The sequence below is a fragment of the Magnolia sinica genome, chromosome 1 (genome assembly GCF_029962835.1).
Source record: "Magnolia sinica isolate HGM2019 chromosome 1, MsV1, whole genome shotgun sequence".
In the NCBI taxonomy this organism is placed as follows: domain Eukaryota; kingdom Viridiplantae; phylum Streptophyta; class Magnoliopsida; order Magnoliales; family Magnoliaceae; genus Magnolia; species Magnolia sinica.
This window is the reverse complement of record NC_080573.1, coordinates 50,289,097-50,306,952: the sequence shown is the minus strand read 5'-3', so window position 1 is coordinate 50,306,952 and position 17,856 is coordinate 50,289,097. Positions and strand designations below refer to the sequence as shown.

The window sequence follows — 17,856 nt, the reverse complement described above, 5'->3', positions numbered from 1 at the left end:
TGGCCTCATAAGTAACGAGGTCGTACCCGCAACAAGGATCCTGTCCAAAGATGAACAACAATCTGCATCGTTCCTTTCGCTTCCTGAGTCCATGAGGCTCGACTTTATACTGATGATACTTGCACCAGATCAGTCTTCTAACTGTTCTTTTATCCACTAATCTTCTCTCTCGGGATATTATCTTGATATGACTGATTAGCCATTTGGTTTTTTGGATAATAGTTTGGATTTTCTGAATGAGCAGGTAAAGTATACTAGCTGTTGAAATGCTAGACAAACTTTTTTTTTATCTGTTATACTGTTTGATTGCTAGCACTATTGAGAAGCAACTGGAAGACTGTATATTTTTTGGATGATAACTATTACGTTTTTGAATTCGGCCCTGTATTTAATACTTATTCCTCACTGCCTAAAAACCCGTATTACCTGCTCTTACTTTGGACGTTACTTCATATTATGTCGGACTATGCTCCTTATATCTACTTAGGGTACGTACTAACTATGCAGGTCTATTTAGTCACAATATCAGGTATGATGTAATCTTCATGGTTATCTCAGGTATTCTCTACTCTAAATGCAAAAGGCCATTTTTCATATTGCTGTTCTATGTTTCCTATAATATTTATGACACATTACTAATATTTCCCAATATGTGCAGATGCCGAAAAAGGTTTACGTTGTCCAGGTATCTACCATAACTGGGAGGAATGTCGTCAACAGGTGGAGGGATACTCGATGGCTCGCATCCGTGGATACAAATCCACATCAGAGGCATTCTTTCAATGGAAAGAATTTTGCGACAGTATGGCTATGACAAATGCATTCACGCTTGAGACGCAGGAGGATCGTGACAGCAGCGGGTCCACGTTTGGATAACGTTCTATGACAGCTCCCATGGGGTTCGCGGTGGTAGAGGAATCGGATCAGAAAAAAGAGGGATTCTAGTTGTAAGATATCTAATGAAACCGTAGCTGGAATTGAGATCTCATTCAAAGAGAAAGATATCAAATATCTGGAGTTTCTTTTTGTATCCTATACAGATGATCCGATCCGCAAGGACCTTGATTAGGAATTCTTTGATCGTCTTTCTCCAAGGAAGAAGCGAAACATAATCAACTTGAAATCGGGACAGCTATTCGAAATCTTAGTGAAACACTTGATTTATTATCTCATGTCTGCTTTTTGTGAAAAAAGACCAATTGAAGTGGAGGGTTTCTTCAAACAACAAGGAGCTGAGGCAACTATTCAATCAAATGATATTGAGCATGTTTCCCATCTCTTCTCGAGAAACAAGTGGGGTATTTCTTTGCAAAAATGTGCTCAATTTAATATGTGGCAATTCCGCCAAGATCTCTTCGTTAGTTGGGGGAAGAATCAGCACGAATCGGATTTTTTGAGGAACGTATCGAGAGAGAATTGGATTTGGTTAGACAATGTGGTTGGTAAACAAGGATTGGTTTTTTAGCAAGGTACGGAATGTATCATTAAATATTCAATATGATTCCATAAGATCTATTTTCGTTCAAGTAACGGATTCTAGCCAATTGAAAGGATCTTCTGATCAATCCAGAGATCCTTTCGATTCCATTAGTAATGAGGATTCGGAATATCACACATTGATCAATCAAACAGAGATTCAGCAACTAAAAGAAAGATCGATTCTTTGGGATCCTTCCTTTCTTCAAACGAAACGAACAGAGATAGAATCAGATTGATTCCTGAAATACCTTTCTAGATATTCCTCAATGTCCTGGCTATTCACGGAACGCGAGAAGCAAATGAATAATCATCTGCTTCCGGAAGAAATCGAAGAATTTCTTGGGAATCCTACAAGATCAATTCGTTCTTTTTTTATTCTCTACCAACTTTCCATGGACCATCCTTTTACTGTCCATTTGCTAGTGGGAACTGCAAGTGGGAGGACGTTGATGAAGATTCAGTGAATGCACTTTCGGCATTGATCAGGATTATCTTCGCCTGCCTGGTTCTAATCCTCACCATTCACCTCATTTCTTGGCGGTACTGATGGTTGGACGTAGTGGTCGTTTAAGTAGGTTGACGTAAGTGTGGCTGTAAAGGCTTTTTTTTTGGAGTATTTTGGACTTTGGTTTGCATCGTTGACACTCTTTTTTGTCTTGGACATAATATGTTTTGGACTTTCATGTTCTTGAAATACATAATGTATGGCTCTTTCAGGTAAACCAGGATACCTAATATTACAGCATCTACTATCAGGGGTATATGGTCTATCAATACCCTTCTATATGATAGTGTGCAGATCTCCATGTTGAGAATAGTTAGATCTAACGCTGCTGCATTGTCCACTGAACGCGGATGGACGTGAAGATGGTGGATTTGGGTCATGGTCGTATAAGACCTGAGTGGTCCAATGCTCTCATTTGTAACCTCCCAAACATAAACAGTCTTTTTGCAAAAAACAAATAGGCATTTATAGTAGTTGTAAAACTGGAATGGTGGACACCATAAGCCTATTAATAGACTGACGTGACAAGTACAATGTATTTCCAAACGACTCGTCACAGAGTTATTGTGTAATACACCTAGAAAATTTCAAAAATCAAGCGTGGGAAAGTAGAATCCCGCAATGCTTCAATGATTAGTAATACATGTAAAGAAGTTTTCATGATGTCTATCTAGCCAATTAAAATGTAATTTGGAAAACCAAAAGGGCCCTTATCTAAGACTTTGGCCGATCATGAAAAATGAAAACAGTTTCCTCCCTTATGGTATATATATATATATAGCGTGGTGAGTTACCGCACAATCCGAGTCCAAAATTAAGTGGATCAGATCATTTCTCTGTCCAGCTACTAGCCACAAATGGACGGCTAAAAACATGTCTGGTCACAGAACATGAAAAAAATGGCTGATCTCATAGAATTCCCTAACCCATCGATGTCCTTGCATAGATCCTTCAAGCACCTATATCCATAAAAATGATGCTCATCCATCCACGTGGCAACAATTCAAACAATTCCCGCTCTATCCTCTCCCGCCTCGCAACTCTCTGCAAGCAAGAGAAGAACCTCCAACAAGCCATTTCCCTCGTACAAGCTCTCAACCATAGCAAAACACGCGTCCCCAATCCAATCCTAACCTCTCTTCTACTCTTTGCATCCAAATCCAAATCCCTCAAATACGCCATCGAAATTCACGATGCCATCCCACAAAATGCTCCCCCCTTTCTATCTGCCCACCTTATCAGAACGTATGATTGCTGTGGCAGCATTAAACACGCACGGCAGGTTTTCGATGAAATTCCCCGACCAGATATCTACTCATGGAACGCCATCATCCGTGCCTACTCCAAGCGCGGCCTCTTCCAAGATGCTTTGGGTCTTTTCCGTCGCCTCCTCAGATCGAACGTCTTGCCTGATGACTTCACATTTCCTTGTGTTTTGAAAGCTTGTGGCGATGCCAAGGACCTTTTGGAAGGAAAGACGAGTCATGTCTTTGTTTTCAAGATGGGTTTTCGGAGGATGGTTTTTGTGGATAATGCTTTGGTTTCAATGTATGCGAGATGTGGGTGCATTGAGGATGCGCGTAAGGTGTTTGATAGAATTGGGAGGAGGGATGTTGTGTCTTGGAATTCGATGATTTCAGGGCTGGGTGAGAATGGCCTGTGGCAAGAAGCTTTGGTGGTATTTTCCGAGATGGAGCGGTCAGGAGAAGGGGTTTTGCCGGATTGTTTTACATTTGCTAGTGTGTTTAAGGCTTGTGGGGAGTTGGGTGACCTGGAGAGGGGGGTTTTGATTCATGAACTAGTTGGAAAATTGGGTTTTGGGTCGGATGTGCTGGTCAACAATGCGGTTGTTGGTTTTTATGCAAAGTGTTGCCGAATGGATCTTGCACTTCAAGTATTTGAGAAAATGCCTGCGAAAGACGTCTTTTCTTGGACATCTATGATCGCGGGGTACCAAGAAAGAGGTGATGATAATGAAGCTTTGAGGTTCTTCAAGGAGATGTGGGTTCATAGCCTGAAGCCCAACCAGGTCACTTTTACTAGTGTTCTTCCTGCTTGTGCCCAGTTATCTGATATTTATATGGGACGAGCAATTCATAGCCTTTTGATTATATGTGGCTATGATGTAGATGAGTTTGCTTCATGTGCTCTAATCGATATGTATTGCAAGTGTGGAGACTTGGAGGACGCCAACCGATTGTTCAAGGAAATGCCTGAGAAAGCTATTGTCTCATGGAATTCAATGATTTCTGGGCTTGGGATGAATGGGCATGGTAAAAAAGTAGTATCTCTTTTCAAAGAAATGGAAAAATCAGTCACAAAACCAGACCATGTGACATTTGTTGCATTGTTGTCTGCCTGTGGCCACTCTGGAATGATAAATGAAGGTCTTCATTACTTTGATTGTATGATTAACAGGTATGGAATTCCAGCCAAGACAGAACACTACGCTTGCATGGTTGATCTTCTTGGTCGTGCAGGTAGGTTAGCTGAGGCCTATGAGCTTATTAAGAAGATGCCATTTGCTCCTGAGGCTGATGTTTGGGGTGCTTTGCTTGGTGCTTGTAGGATCCATCGTAACATTGAATTGGGAGAATTAGCAGCGGAGATGCTTTTTGAATTGAAGCCTCAAAGGGCTGGGTATTATGTCTTGATGTCAAACATTTATGCAGCGGCAGGGAACTGGGCTATGGTTGAGAAGGTGAGAGATCTGATGAAAGAGAAGGGTGTAATTAAAAACACCGCTTGTAGTTGGGTCGAGATGGGCAAGGTCTTGCATGTATTTGTAGCAGGTGATAAAGAGCATCCGCAATCCGATTTGATATATGAGATGCTTGAAATTTTGGAAAACCGAATGAGGGAATTGGGTTACTCTGCAAATACCGACTTTGTGTTGCACGATGTTGATGAAGAGGAGAAGAGGATTTTGTTGTGTGGGCACAGTGAGAGGCTTGCGGTTGCTTTTGGGCTTATCAATTCTCCACCTGCCATCCCCATTAGGGTTACCAAGAACCTTCGAATATGTGGTGATTGCCATAGTGCGCTCAAGATCATATCTAAAATTGTTGGACGGGAAATCATTGTTAGAGATATAATTCGATTTCATCATTTTAAGAATGGAACTTGTTCTTGCAAAGATTATTGGTGATCGTGAATGAAGGTGTGTTACTTTGTATAAAACAATGATGCTTCTTTCGGACTTTTTGGGATTGCTTTGAGCAGATTCCATGCCACCTATGACAACAAATGTCAGGATTTTGATAGAATTTGAGGCGAACCTTCGACTAAGAAATGTGATGTGGAGATTGTAGATTATGTGTGTCGGTGCACAATTTGGAGGATATTGAAAGGGCAAGTGATCGGCCCTTTCATTGTTCTTCTCATTCGTGTTGATCACAATGTCCTGTGATGTGGTAACCTCATAACTGAGAGTTCAAAAGCTTCTATCATGAGATTGCGTTTGAAAAGTTACCTTGTTCTAGTTCCTTAATTCAGAACTTACCTAGCCAAAACGAAAAGAAGTCATGCTTTGAAGTTCAGTGATGGTTCATATAAATTTTCCTATATTCTTTGATGCCTTGATCTTCTGTGAAGTTGGTTGGATGATGATTGTAATGTGAGAGAATGAATGATTTGTCAAATAAAAGAGTGGCTTTAGTGAGAAAGGAAATTTTAAGGAACGCCAATGAATCATTTTGTTAAGAATGGAAAGGGTGGTGACCTAATTGTAAGGGAAGGAGAAAGCAGTTGTAAAATGTATAAATCCTTGACCATTGTTTCAAGCCTCAGATTAGACAGTACTTCAATAAAAAGCCAATCTCCTTGCATGACCAAAGAAATATTTCAAGGCAGCTGGGGGAAACCAAATTGCCATTTCCAGTCCATTGGGATGAACAATCCAAATGAAGTAGAAGCAAAAGTGATCCAAGGACTAGGGGTTTTTCTCATTGTCCTTCTCCGGGATTCTAATGGTGAAAGGAGAATCAAAGAATGCTTTCAAGTGAGCTTCTTCTGAAACATCTGAGTCTTGGAGGTTATCTTTCATCTCAATTAGATTCGAGATTTGTAGGCATCATCATCCAAACCTTGAGTAAATAAATAACGATACATCTACTTATTGCAGGCGTGTCCTCAACAGGCATTTATCAGGAGACTGCTTTGCAAGCATGCAGTACTCTCGTTGGAAAGACGTAGAGAAGAATAAATTACATATTCAAGAAACATTCCTGCAATGTATCATAGGGAGGCAGACATCAGCTATCTTTCAAATGAGAACCCGCACCCGAGGCTAATACCTACAGATGGATGTTATAGCAGTGAAGCTGCCCAGCTTTCGTACGTTTTTATAAATCAATGAAATCACTTTGCAGTTGCTGTGTTTAGATCATTAACAATAATACTTCAGTGTATCTATGAAAAGCTTCTTGAGTGTACTGTATTGCTATACAATCTACATCTTGAAACTGCATTCTTTTCAAGTTGTGAATGCTTCTTGTTTCAATTGCACTGGTAGGTCCCTACCCCCAGCATAGCAGTGTGGGGAGTACGCTTCTTTGGACTTGAGAGAAACTGCTGTGAGCATTCTTGTTTTGGCAAAACAGGCTTGGTAAAGCCAACCCAAATAGATAGTACAAGGCAGGGCTGATGATGATGATGATGATGATCTTCTCAACCTTGTGGGCCACATAACAGATGGTTAGGATCTTTGGCTTTGTAGTGTCTATTAGATCAGCAGTTTAAATCAGTGTACCATGGGGTCCATTGTCTTAGGGACAAACTAGCATATAATTTCCAATTCTTCAAGTTTGTGCTATATCCAATGCATTCAGAAGGTTGCCCTGCAAGTAAGAGCACCTAAGGCAAAAAATAAATAAATAAATAAATAATCAGATATCAATTCATCATGTACGCTATACTGAAGGAAATAATTGACAACTGCCGGTTTGATGCAAAGAAATTAAATAGGGGAATGATCTCATACAATCAAATCTATAGTAATTACCATACATTGGAGCTGTGTAGGGGCCCACCGTGATGTGTGCGTGCCATCCAAGTTGTCCATTAGGTGCGATCGCCATGTTAGACCTACATTCCAAAGTCCGGCCCAATCCATTACTCGGGAGGGCCACACCAACAGGAGGGTGATGCCTACCATAGAAACTTCCCAATGGAATGTGGGGTCCACTGTGTTGTGTATGTGTCATCTAACCTTATAATCAGGTGCGGTCCACTGGGGTTGAAGGAAAACACCATAGGTCAGGCCATTCCAAAACTTGTGGGAGCCACACCATGTGAATATAAAGGTTACAGTTATGATTGCAAACTGCTACATATGGCCTGTCCTAACAAGGGATAAGGACGTACGGCGACGAGCACAAGGAGGCTAACCAGATGTACGATTTCGATTCCACAAACGCATCGTGGGTGGGGCACACATAGCTCGTGCATATAGTAATGACCATATGCTTTGAACGTATATGATCACTCTCCAAATAATAATAGCTTTGAAATTTCTCAAGTGGAGTTACTAATTCACGTGCATCAGTATTAAATGCATAAGAATTAGAATAGTAAAAGATCCATTGACCTGGATATGTATATGTTGGTCATGAATTCGGTCGCACTGATTTTATGTGTGTGCACGCCGAGCATGCCAGAGCTGATAGTGGCTCAATACGAACCAAACACCTTTAAACCTTAATCTCAGTAATAGTTAGCTTAAGATTAAATATCCGAAGATCGACTCAACTACCCAGTCATCAATTACATAGAATTAAGTGATTTGTGAATGAAAGGGTTTACCCCTTAATGAGTTCTTTTTACCTTTGGAGAAATGACTTTTCAATTAAGCACGTGATTTGCTTAAGTTTAATAATAATATAATAATAAATTACACCGAAACCAATTAATTAAATAAATTAGTTTTAACTACACTCGCCTGAAAAAATAAGTGGTAAAAAGAAAAAGAAAAAGGATAAGCAATGACAATTTGTCCTTAGCGAGACACTCTTTGGAAATGATTGTTTGTTCCTGCCGAGAAGGGTCGTCAAGCACATAAGATAAATCACCTACTCAACTGACTTTGTGGTTAAATGGTCGTCAAGGATGATAGTCCGTTTGTTGTGGGATGTAGTTCATTATGTGAGATATTCGTGGTTTGTGTGATGAGATGGACCTCTGTTCATCACATGCTTGGCCTCATAGTTGGACAATCATTGTGGTCATTGTTTATTCATTGCGTAGGACCTTGTTCCATGGCAAGATAGTCAATGATGGATAGATCTTTGACAATCCATTCATCGCACGACTGGATTCTATGGCGAGACAGTCATTGGGAAACGACAGGCCATTCATTACCCTGCATAGTTGAGCATCATGAACAAGTTGGTTGATGTTTAGATGATTAACTGTTCAGCATTCAGCCACGTTACTTCATAACAAGAAGGTTGGTAGGATGACAACTTGCTCGTTACTTCAGATCTTGACTTCGTGACTAGATAGTTGTGGGAATGATTATCCATTAGTTGCTTGGATCTTAACTCCATGGGCAAAGCTATCACAGGACGATCACCTGCTCGTTACTCAACTGGGCTCTGTGATGAGGCAACCATAGTGAAACACCGACCTATTCATAATTTGGTTGAACGTCATGAATTCAATTGATTTTTCACGTTTATAGAGTTCCAGTTGTACAAATCGAAAAAAGATTGTATATAAATGATACCGGTTTTCTTGGTAAAGCTGATACAGTAAACGCCCAATCTTCGGTCCACAGGAAAACCAATAATGGACAACCGTGGTATCTCCGACCATCTCGATTCACCGGAGAAATCCGTTCCTAATTTGTAGAGGAGTTAGAATGCGAATGGTCAGGAAACTGATCCCTTGAAAACTCGATTTGTGCTGTTTGGTTTTCCACTTCGACGACGTTGACAAGAAAATCAACAATGGAAGCCTAGGATTGTTCTAGTGGAGGGTCTTGATCTATCTAAGAAAACTCAAGGTCTACAACCTCCCTCGGGGGGGGGGGGGCTCCGTCGCCTATCTGCCTGCGCTAATCTCCTAAGCCTCGACCCCTGATGCTGGCTAGGATGATGATGAAGGAGCAGCTCTCCTGGCAGCACTCCTCAGCCGCTCTAGCTCTATTGTGGAGGGAGTTTCAACCTCTTCAGTCAAGGACGATCCGCCATCTCTACAAAAAATAAACAAAAGAAATACATAAAGTATGAGAAAGACCGATAACCTTCAAAATTCTATTGAAACCAGACATACATGCCGACCCGACCACTGATAAGCCAACCTGATCCAAGAGAGTCGGAGTGATCAACTTCCACCAGTCTTGTTGGGCTACGGGACACTACTGGGCAATCCTGACCTGGCAGAGGTGGATCGCCATGAGCTGGGGCTAGTGCTGAATAAGAGCTGCCAAAAAAGGTGATTGGATCAGTCAAAAAGCCACAAAGGGGAAATTAGAAATAAACTACAACATCTAGAAGCTATAACTTAGGCTTTGACCTGGGTTGGCAAACTTGACAGGAACTCAAGTTTGCAACCTGCCCAGCTTAGCTGCTAAAGTCTCCCACTCTCCAGTAGTGAAGAACCACTTGTTTTTCCAGCCTTTATTAAAGGAAATGTTACCGGTAATAATGGCCCAGCCTTTGCTCAGCCAGAAAGAAAAATAGTACTAGTCGAGAGAACCCAGACTACTCTTGGCCTGGTATAAGTATAGAAGCTAGACCATAGTGAGCTCAGAGTGGCCGAGCTGGTGCCTCAAAACATAGCACCAAAAGACAGCTCACCACATGTTAAGGTTAAGCTGTCCTGAGGCAAGTCTCAGGCTGTGCAGCACATCCCTCACCACTGGGTGGAAGGGTATCCGCAAGCCGTAAAAAAAGAAAATTGGATAAAAGGCTACCTCTCCCTCGAGAGGATTGCCCAGAAGTTCCCCAACTCGGGATAGCCATAGCCCCACCGAATCAGGGATCTGGAACTCCAACCGAAGGGTAACTAGATACCCCAATCGGAGCTTAGAACCAAATGGACCTAATGATGGAGTTGGTCCCTGAGAAGACGAAGAGGTCGCCTCTACTCGAGGTGGAAGGACCCCCTAATCCCGAGTTGCCATCACCGGAGATGGTCCACTCAACGATGCTGCTAGCTTGGAATCCCCACTGTCATGGATAGATTCGCCATGAAAAGCTCCCAATACAGACAAACCTGGAGAACCCTTAAAAGACATGGTAAAAGAGGAAACGGAAGCAATTTAAGAAGAAGGAAATGTATGGAAAAAAGGCTAAGTGATCGGACGATCCACAAAGAGAACGAAAAAAGAACTAAGGAGAAAGAATAGAGAAAGGAGATCAACATAGCTCGGACTTCACAAAACCAATGACAGGCAGAATGAGGGGGAAACCCCCATACTTATAAGAAGCTTGGGAGCAGAGCATTTAATACTACCATTACTTGCAATGATATAAAAGGATGCCTCGACACACGATCTCCTCCAAGTGGTGATATAGGGTTCGCTTAGGGCCCGCATTAATGGAGTAGGGGCAAGTGTCCGCTTGGGAGTTGTCTGGAAGGTGAAACAACACTCACCACTCTGTGCACGTTTCCTCATACGGAACCACTGTCATAATATTTTTCTCAATCATTGCAACACGCGCCATCCATTTCCAATTCTTACATTAACTACTAGGTGACAAAATCGAGGAACACACATGGAATGAGTTGACCTCCGACAGTTAGAAATTTAGAATCTCTTGCTCATACAACAGTCCAAGTTTGCTTACTTCCCGAGCTCATGAGCATATAACTCGAAAGTAGGGGGCAACTTTTATAGGTAAAAATAGAGCTGATCTTATGTATGAGACACGTGGGAAAAAGACAATCGAGGCAAACTCTCCAAGCTATCGAAGTGCTTACAACAAGAGAAGCTGAGTTGAGCAAGGAGACTTGATGACCATGCTGAAACAGTTAACCCGGCTTGGAGTTAGGCTCATCAATAGAGTTCGACTTCAGATGCCGATCTCGACCTCGAATGATGACCTCGACCCCAAATACCGAACTCAACCTTGTATGATGACCTTGACCTCGGATGCTGACCTTGAGCTCAGAATAAAAACATTCGGAGAGAATCTCATACCATATAGCGATTTCTTAGACGAATATCACGCCAACTGGGCATAATTAAAGGAATACTTGGGAACAAATTCCAATTCCAATACAAGCCCTTCTAGCATATCTTACAGATATACTCGGATACGCAAGTCACCTAATAACACCTATAAATACATCATCCCACTCAAAGGGAAGGTACACACAATTATCCTGATTCTAACTACACCTACTTTGAGGCATTTTACCTAACTTAGGCATCGGAGGGTCTCCGACCACAACCGGCGCCCCTAATATTCTCTTATTCTCCATTAAACTGCAGGTACCTAGTGGCTCATAAGAAGTATGATGTAGGGATGGGCGTGATGAGGTCGAACACCATCTACCTCAAGGATAACTGTTACGAATCCACGGAACTTCATTGGACTCCTCATAGAGATACCTTAAATCCTAAGGAAAATAATTAAGAAAATTAGAAAATAATTTTTAGAAAATTTGAAATAATTTTATTGATGATAATTGTTTAATATGTATGTGTCCCTATTGCACCATTAATATTATTAAAAAAAAAAAAAAAACAAACAAACAAACAAAACAAAACAAAACAAAATTCGTAATCACCAAAAATAACAAAATCCTAACTATAATAAAAATCCTAATTCAAATAAAACTCTTCTAAAACTTAATTTCTAAAAATAAAAATTCTAAATAAACTTTTAGTATAAGAGTCCTAAAATGATTACAAGTTATTTCTAAAAAGGAAGAAAATCTAAAACTCTAAAAATAAGAAAATATTAAAAAATTGAAATTACTAAAAATAGCATTTTTTCTTAAAAAAATCATTTTTGAGCCGAAAGTGTGCGTTTTCTGACAAAATGGATAAATGTGACCCACCTCATGGGTCAATTCACCTTGGATGACCCATTTCAGTAAAGATGGATAGGTTATGTGCCCCATAATAATACCTGGATCAAAAGTTATGGTTAATTTATGGTTCGCCTTCTTTTGGTCCAACCATGCTAGGAATGTATTTGTAACACGTCCTGCATCAAGGTGAAATGGGATAGACCAAATTTGAGCCATAGCAGTGGTAGTTGAGTAGGCTTTAAATTCATTAATTTTATTTTAATTTTAAATTATAGATATTATCTTTTAGATAATTAAATAGCTCTTTAGTTTAGGCATATGGTAAATTGCATGTGAATACAATATATAACTATGTATAATTTAGTTCATATCATAGAAATTGGGATCACGATCCTCTTAATGGGATTTTGGATTTTGAGGCATGATAACATAGCTCTCCGAGCACTCAATTGCCTAGGTCAAGTTGTGCGATGTTGCCAATTGGACAACAGTCACACATGTTAGCTCGCATTACTAGCACACCGGCTGACTAATTAATGTAGAACATGTCACAAATACTTTCCTAGCATGGTTGGGCCAAAAGAAGGTGGACCGTAAATTGACCATAACTTTTGATCCGGGTATCGTTACGAGGCGCGCAACCTATTAATCTTTACTAAAATAGGCCATCCGAGGTAAACTGACCTACAAGGTTGGTCGCATCTGTCCGTTTCGTCTAAAAACGCGCGCTTTCAGCTCAAAAATGAATCTTTAGGAAAAAATTACTATTTTTAGTAATTCTGAATTTTTAATATTTTTCTATGTTTAGAGTTTTAGATTTTCTTACTTTTTAGATATAACTTTTAATTATACTAGGACTCTTCTAGCAAAAGTTTATTTGGAATTTTTATTTTTAGAAATTAGGCTTTAAAAGAGTTTTATTAGAATTAGGATTTTTATAAGAGTTGGAATTTTGCTATTTTTGGTAATCACGAATTTTGGTTTATTTTTTCTTTATTAATGGTGTAAGGAGACACGTTAGACAATTAATCAATTAATTAAATTTCGAATTTATTAGAATTTATTTCTATTTTCTTGCTTTCTTTTGTCGTGGATTCGAGGAGTCTCTGTGAGGAGTCCAGATACGTTCCGTGGATTTGGAATAATTATCCTCTTGAGAAAGATGGTGATCGACCTTACGTCTTCCCCATGTCAGTTTGGTATCAAAGCGAGGTTTTCCCTCGGATCGATGACTTTTAACAACGGGTCGGGCAACAATCCCATAGACAATGCTCTAGGGAATTTACCTTTAATGGCGACAGCTTTCAAAGCAGCGCAGCGAGAGAATCGGAAAACCATGCAAGGGCTGCAGGCTGCCATCGATCGCAGGGCAGATCACATAACGGAGGCCCTAGGGCAGCTCCGTCATCATGGTGGTGATCCACCACCAGTAATTGCTGGAATTCGTAATCATACTGATTGTAAGACGATGCTACCAGTGAACCACATGATCACTCTTGAGAAGGTGAGATCCGGTGATATGATTTCACAGCATCCTAGACGAGATATTAATCAGATAGATCAGATGGATCAAGGATTCAAGATAAAGTCGATCTTTCTAGTTTTAATTGCGAACTCTACTTCAAGGACTTCCTCGATTGGTTGCTTAAAGTCGAACGTTTCTTCGACTACATGAATATCATGGAAGAAAATAAAGTTAAACTCCTGGCCTACAAGTTGACAGGCAGAGCTTCCGATTGGTGGGACAACTTCAAATCGAGCGGACGAGATAGATGAAGGCGTCAATCCTCATGTGGTCGCGGATGAAGCAATTATTGTGTATGTGATTCCTCCCCCGAGATTACGATCATGTATTATTCCAACAAAACCAAAATTCTTACCAGGAGAGTCAATCAGTAAAAGGTTATGCAGAAAAATAATATTATTTGTCCACGAGAAACAACCTCGTCGAAATAGAATCGCGACAAGCCACAGGATTCATCAGTAGCAAACATATGGCCCTTATGAGAATGGAGAACCAATGCAAGACTTCTAAAGTGGAGGGACAATATCTCATATCTAAACGGACCTTTATTAAACAATCTGAAGAAACGAGAGATATATATCCATTAGTTGAAAAGAAAAAAAAAAGTAGAGCCTGTGAATATCCTAGAGGATTTTGAACTAGTATTGCAGGAGTTTAAGGCGGTTGTACTCGATGAACTCCCTAATAAATTGCCTCCCATACGAGATATATAAAATCACATTGATCCCGTCTCAGTGGCAAGTTAATTTAATTGCCCACATTATAAGAAAGAATATAAGATCTTGAAGGAAGAAGTGAAGGAACTAATTGATATTACTGAAGGAAAGTATAAATACATGTATTGTATCAGCTCAAGAGCCTAATGTCCAGTACAAGAAAAAGACTTATAAACATCGGCGTCAGAAGTTATCTCAGAATCACGAGCCAAGTCTCTTGTGTAACTCGATGACGAGTTTTTTTTCAAGTGGAGGGGTCTGATGTAGAACATGTCACGGATACTTTCCTAGCATGATTGGGCCAAAAGAAGGTGGACCGTAAATTAACCGTAACTTTTAATTCAGGTATCGTTACAGGGCGCACAACCTATCAATCTTTACTGAAACAGACCATCTTAAGTGAACCGATCCACAAGATGGGTCGCATCTGTCTGTTTCGTCATAAAACGCGTGCTTTCAGCTCAAAAACGAATCTTTAGGAAAAAATTACTATTTTTAGTAATTCCAAATTTTTAATATTTTTCTACGTTTAGAGTTTTAGATTTCCTTCCTTTTTAGATATAACTTTTAATTATATTAGAACTCTTCTAGCAAAAGTTTATTTAGAATTTTTATTTTTAGAAATTAGGCTTCAGAAGAGTTTTATTAGAATTAGGATTTTTATTAGAGTTAGAATTTTGTTATTTTTTGGCAATTACGATTTTTGGTTTATTTTTTCTTTATTAATGGTGTAAGGAGACACATTAGACAATTAATCAATCAATTAAATTTCAAATTTATTAGAATTTATTTCTATTTTCTTGCTTTCTTTCCTCGTGGATTCGAGAAATCTCTGTGAGGAATCCATAGAAACTCCGTGGATTCGGAATAGTTATCCTCTTGAGGAAGATGATGCTCAACCTCACGTCCTCCCTGGGTCACTAATTCACCCGCCTATGCGTCACATATATTATGCTGGTTGGGGCAGAAGGATCCAACCCTCCTCCCATGGAGGATCAGATCACCCACATCCTTCGTAAGAAGGCAAATGTATAGTTAATGCTAGACTCAACGATGGCACTCATCATTGTTGTGGGGGCACAATTCAAACAGCAACAACTCAGGTGCCCCCACATCCATTAGAAGTCCAGTGGAAACGGATTGGCTACTCCCCCTGCCACCAGCCAATGGTTGATGGTCGGTGCTCTATGGGCCCCACCATGATGTATGTGTTTCATCCATATTGTTCATCTATTTTTCTAAATCATTTTATAGTATGAGACCAAAATTTAGGTATATACCAATCTCAAGTGGACCACATTACAGGAAACAGTGTTGAATGAACGTCGACCATTAGAAACTTTTTGGGGGCCATAAAAGTTTTGGATCAAGCTGATATTTGTTTTTTCCCTTCATCTGGATCTGTATGACCTAATCAACAGATTGGATGTCAAATAAACAATACAGTGGGCCTTGGCAGGATTTTAATGGTGGATAGTCCAATAACTATTGTTTTCCTGTGGTGTGGTCCACCTGAGATCTATATCCCTCTCATTTTTTGGGATCAAGCCCTAAAATGATCTGTAAAAATGGATGAAAAACATACATCATGGTGGAGCCCACAGAGCACTGACCACCGGGCTGGTGGCAGGGGGAGTAGCCAATCCGTTTCCCCAAATGAGCTTGACAACTTCACCTTCCCTGCTGGCTTCAAATGCTCGGACTTTCAAAAGATGATGATACTGGGTCATTGGAAGAGCACCTGATACAATTCATTACCTTAATGAGCAAGTAGTCCATGGTTCCACATTACTGCTTACGATTCTTCAATGCCTGTTTTATAGGCGAAGCCTTCAAGTGGTACACCGGTTTAATCCTAAGATTTGTGCACACCTAAAACCAGATGCAAGAACTTCTCTTAGTAAACTTCTTTGCCTCACAACAAGAAGTTGGCATTGCTAACCTGACCACTACTCGACAATGGAGCAATAAATCAACGCAACAGTTCAACGATAGTGGTATTAAGTTGTAGTAAATGGGATTATATTACTAATCCTACTTTGAAATTAGGGATGGCATGTTTGGAAGGAGTGTGATATGGGATTAAAATTAACTTTATAGGCTTTGGAAATTGAGCCTTGTGTTGGAAAGTGTAAGATGGGATTACCAATCTAGGGGTGATGGATTTTCGCTGCATCCACGTTCAATCCAATTGCAATTTGAAAGTAAATCTTGGGATTTATTTTTTAATGCATACATTTCAAACATAGCATTTGAAAACATGGGATAAACCCTAATCCAGAGACAAAACCTTATACATGCATTTATTGTAACTTTTGCAATTCCATCCACCTTAATCCCACCTAATAAAGCTGGCCAAACAGGCCCTAAGGTTTCTCTCTCTCTCTCTCTCTCTCTCTCTCTCTCTCTCTCTCTCTCTCTCTCTCTCTCTCTCTCTCTCCAACATAAATAACAAGTTGACCTATGCCTTCTTTAGGCCCCTATTCACACCTTCAAATAGTTGGCCACAAAATCCTATGAAGTCGAACAGTCACTACCACCTAGGAGAGAATGCTCTCGGCAGACCAAAACAAGCCTTCCCCTATTGTTGTTGACAAAGGCAAGAAACCTATCAAGTTCAACACAAAGACGATAGGCGTCCATGACATGAACCACTGGAAAGGAAATATACATTCCCCATGGAGGATCTCATCCCCATGTGTAAGCAGCTGCTGTCTAAAGGGACTATTACCTTGCCCAAGTCTCAACTGCCCTAGGGTGCCAACAAGACGAGGCCCGAAGTTTTGTCGATACCATCACACCATCATCCACAGGATAGAAGATTTCTAGGTTCTAAAGAACCTTATCCAGTAGATGATTAACAATGTCGACATCACTCTTAAAAAGGGTGATAATGGTTAAGACCTGTTGTTGCCAACTTGGTCTCATATGGGCCAGTTTCTTGCTTGGTAACCATGCTACCCTCTATTCTTCCAAGAACATCTGCCTTGCTCATATAAGCCATGTTGCCTAATGAGAAAAGCTCTTACGACAGTTACGCCCAGACATGGGAGCTCGCAATGAGCAAAAGAGGTGTTCACAATCTACAATATTTTTATATCTCCTCTCTTAACATAATTTTTATTAATAAAATCTTATCATTTACTTTCCTAACATTGATAATTTTATCCTTCAAATGTTTATCTATCACTATTCCTCTCCCATTTCCTATAGACTAAAGTTTGTATCCATCAAATTATCTAATTTTGTCCCATTTCCACTCGGTTTCCTAAATGCAAGGTATGTTAACTCTCCTTCATTTCATTATATCTACTAACTCGGTACTCTTACTTTATTCCATGTGACAAGATGAATCCTATTCTCGTAGACTTACTTTACGCGCGCGCACTTACAAAATGGTGTAGGAACCCTTACCTATTTCTCATAGCAACCCCATGGTGTTGGGTTGTGTTCACTCTTAGGGGACACCCTAGCCAACCCTCGCCCATTTCTCACCATGCTCGGGTTCCCGATGTAGTATGTCGCTTACAGAAAACCCCCTAGAATAAGTTTGGAATATAATATTGTTCGGATTCATGATGAAAGATATGACTAACAACCTAGAATAAGTTTGAAATGTCATATTGTTCGGATTCATGATGAAAGAT

The 17,856-nt window shown here is 40.1% G+C and overlaps 2 protein-coding genes across 3 annotated transcripts; both read left to right on the top strand.

Annotated features, from left to right (window-relative positions):
• Positions 1-2,775: 2,775 nt before the first annotated feature.
• On the top strand, positions 2,776-5,139 carry LOC131248875 (pentatricopeptide repeat-containing protein At3g12770-like). 2 transcript variants are annotated; one of them, XM_058249383.1, is made up of 2 exons: positions 2,776-4,464; positions 4,553-4,734. In XM_058249383.1, the coding sequence occupies exons 1-2, from the start codon at positions 2,958-2,960 to the stop codon at positions 4,582-4,584; spliced, it is 1,539 nt and encodes a 512-aa protein (XP_058105366.1). In that variant the 5' UTR covers positions 2,776-2,957; the 3' UTR covers positions 4,585-4,734. The 2 variants fall into 2 exon arrangements, with proteins under 2 accessions (XP_058105366.1, XP_058105358.1); XM_058249375.1 differs by having other exon boundaries at positions 2,776-5,139.
• A 530-nt stretch (positions 5,140-5,669) lies between these two features.
• LOC131248886 (uncharacterized) lies at positions 5,670-6,505 on the top strand. The gene is made up of 2 exons (XM_058249392.1): positions 5,670-5,984; positions 6,108-6,505. Exons 1-2 carry the CDS (start codon positions 5,670-5,672, stop codon positions 6,186-6,188), a joined length of 396 nt encoding a protein of 131 aa, XP_058105375.1. The 3' UTR covers positions 6,189-6,505.
• The last annotated feature ends 11,351 nt before the right edge of the window (positions 6,506-17,856 follow it).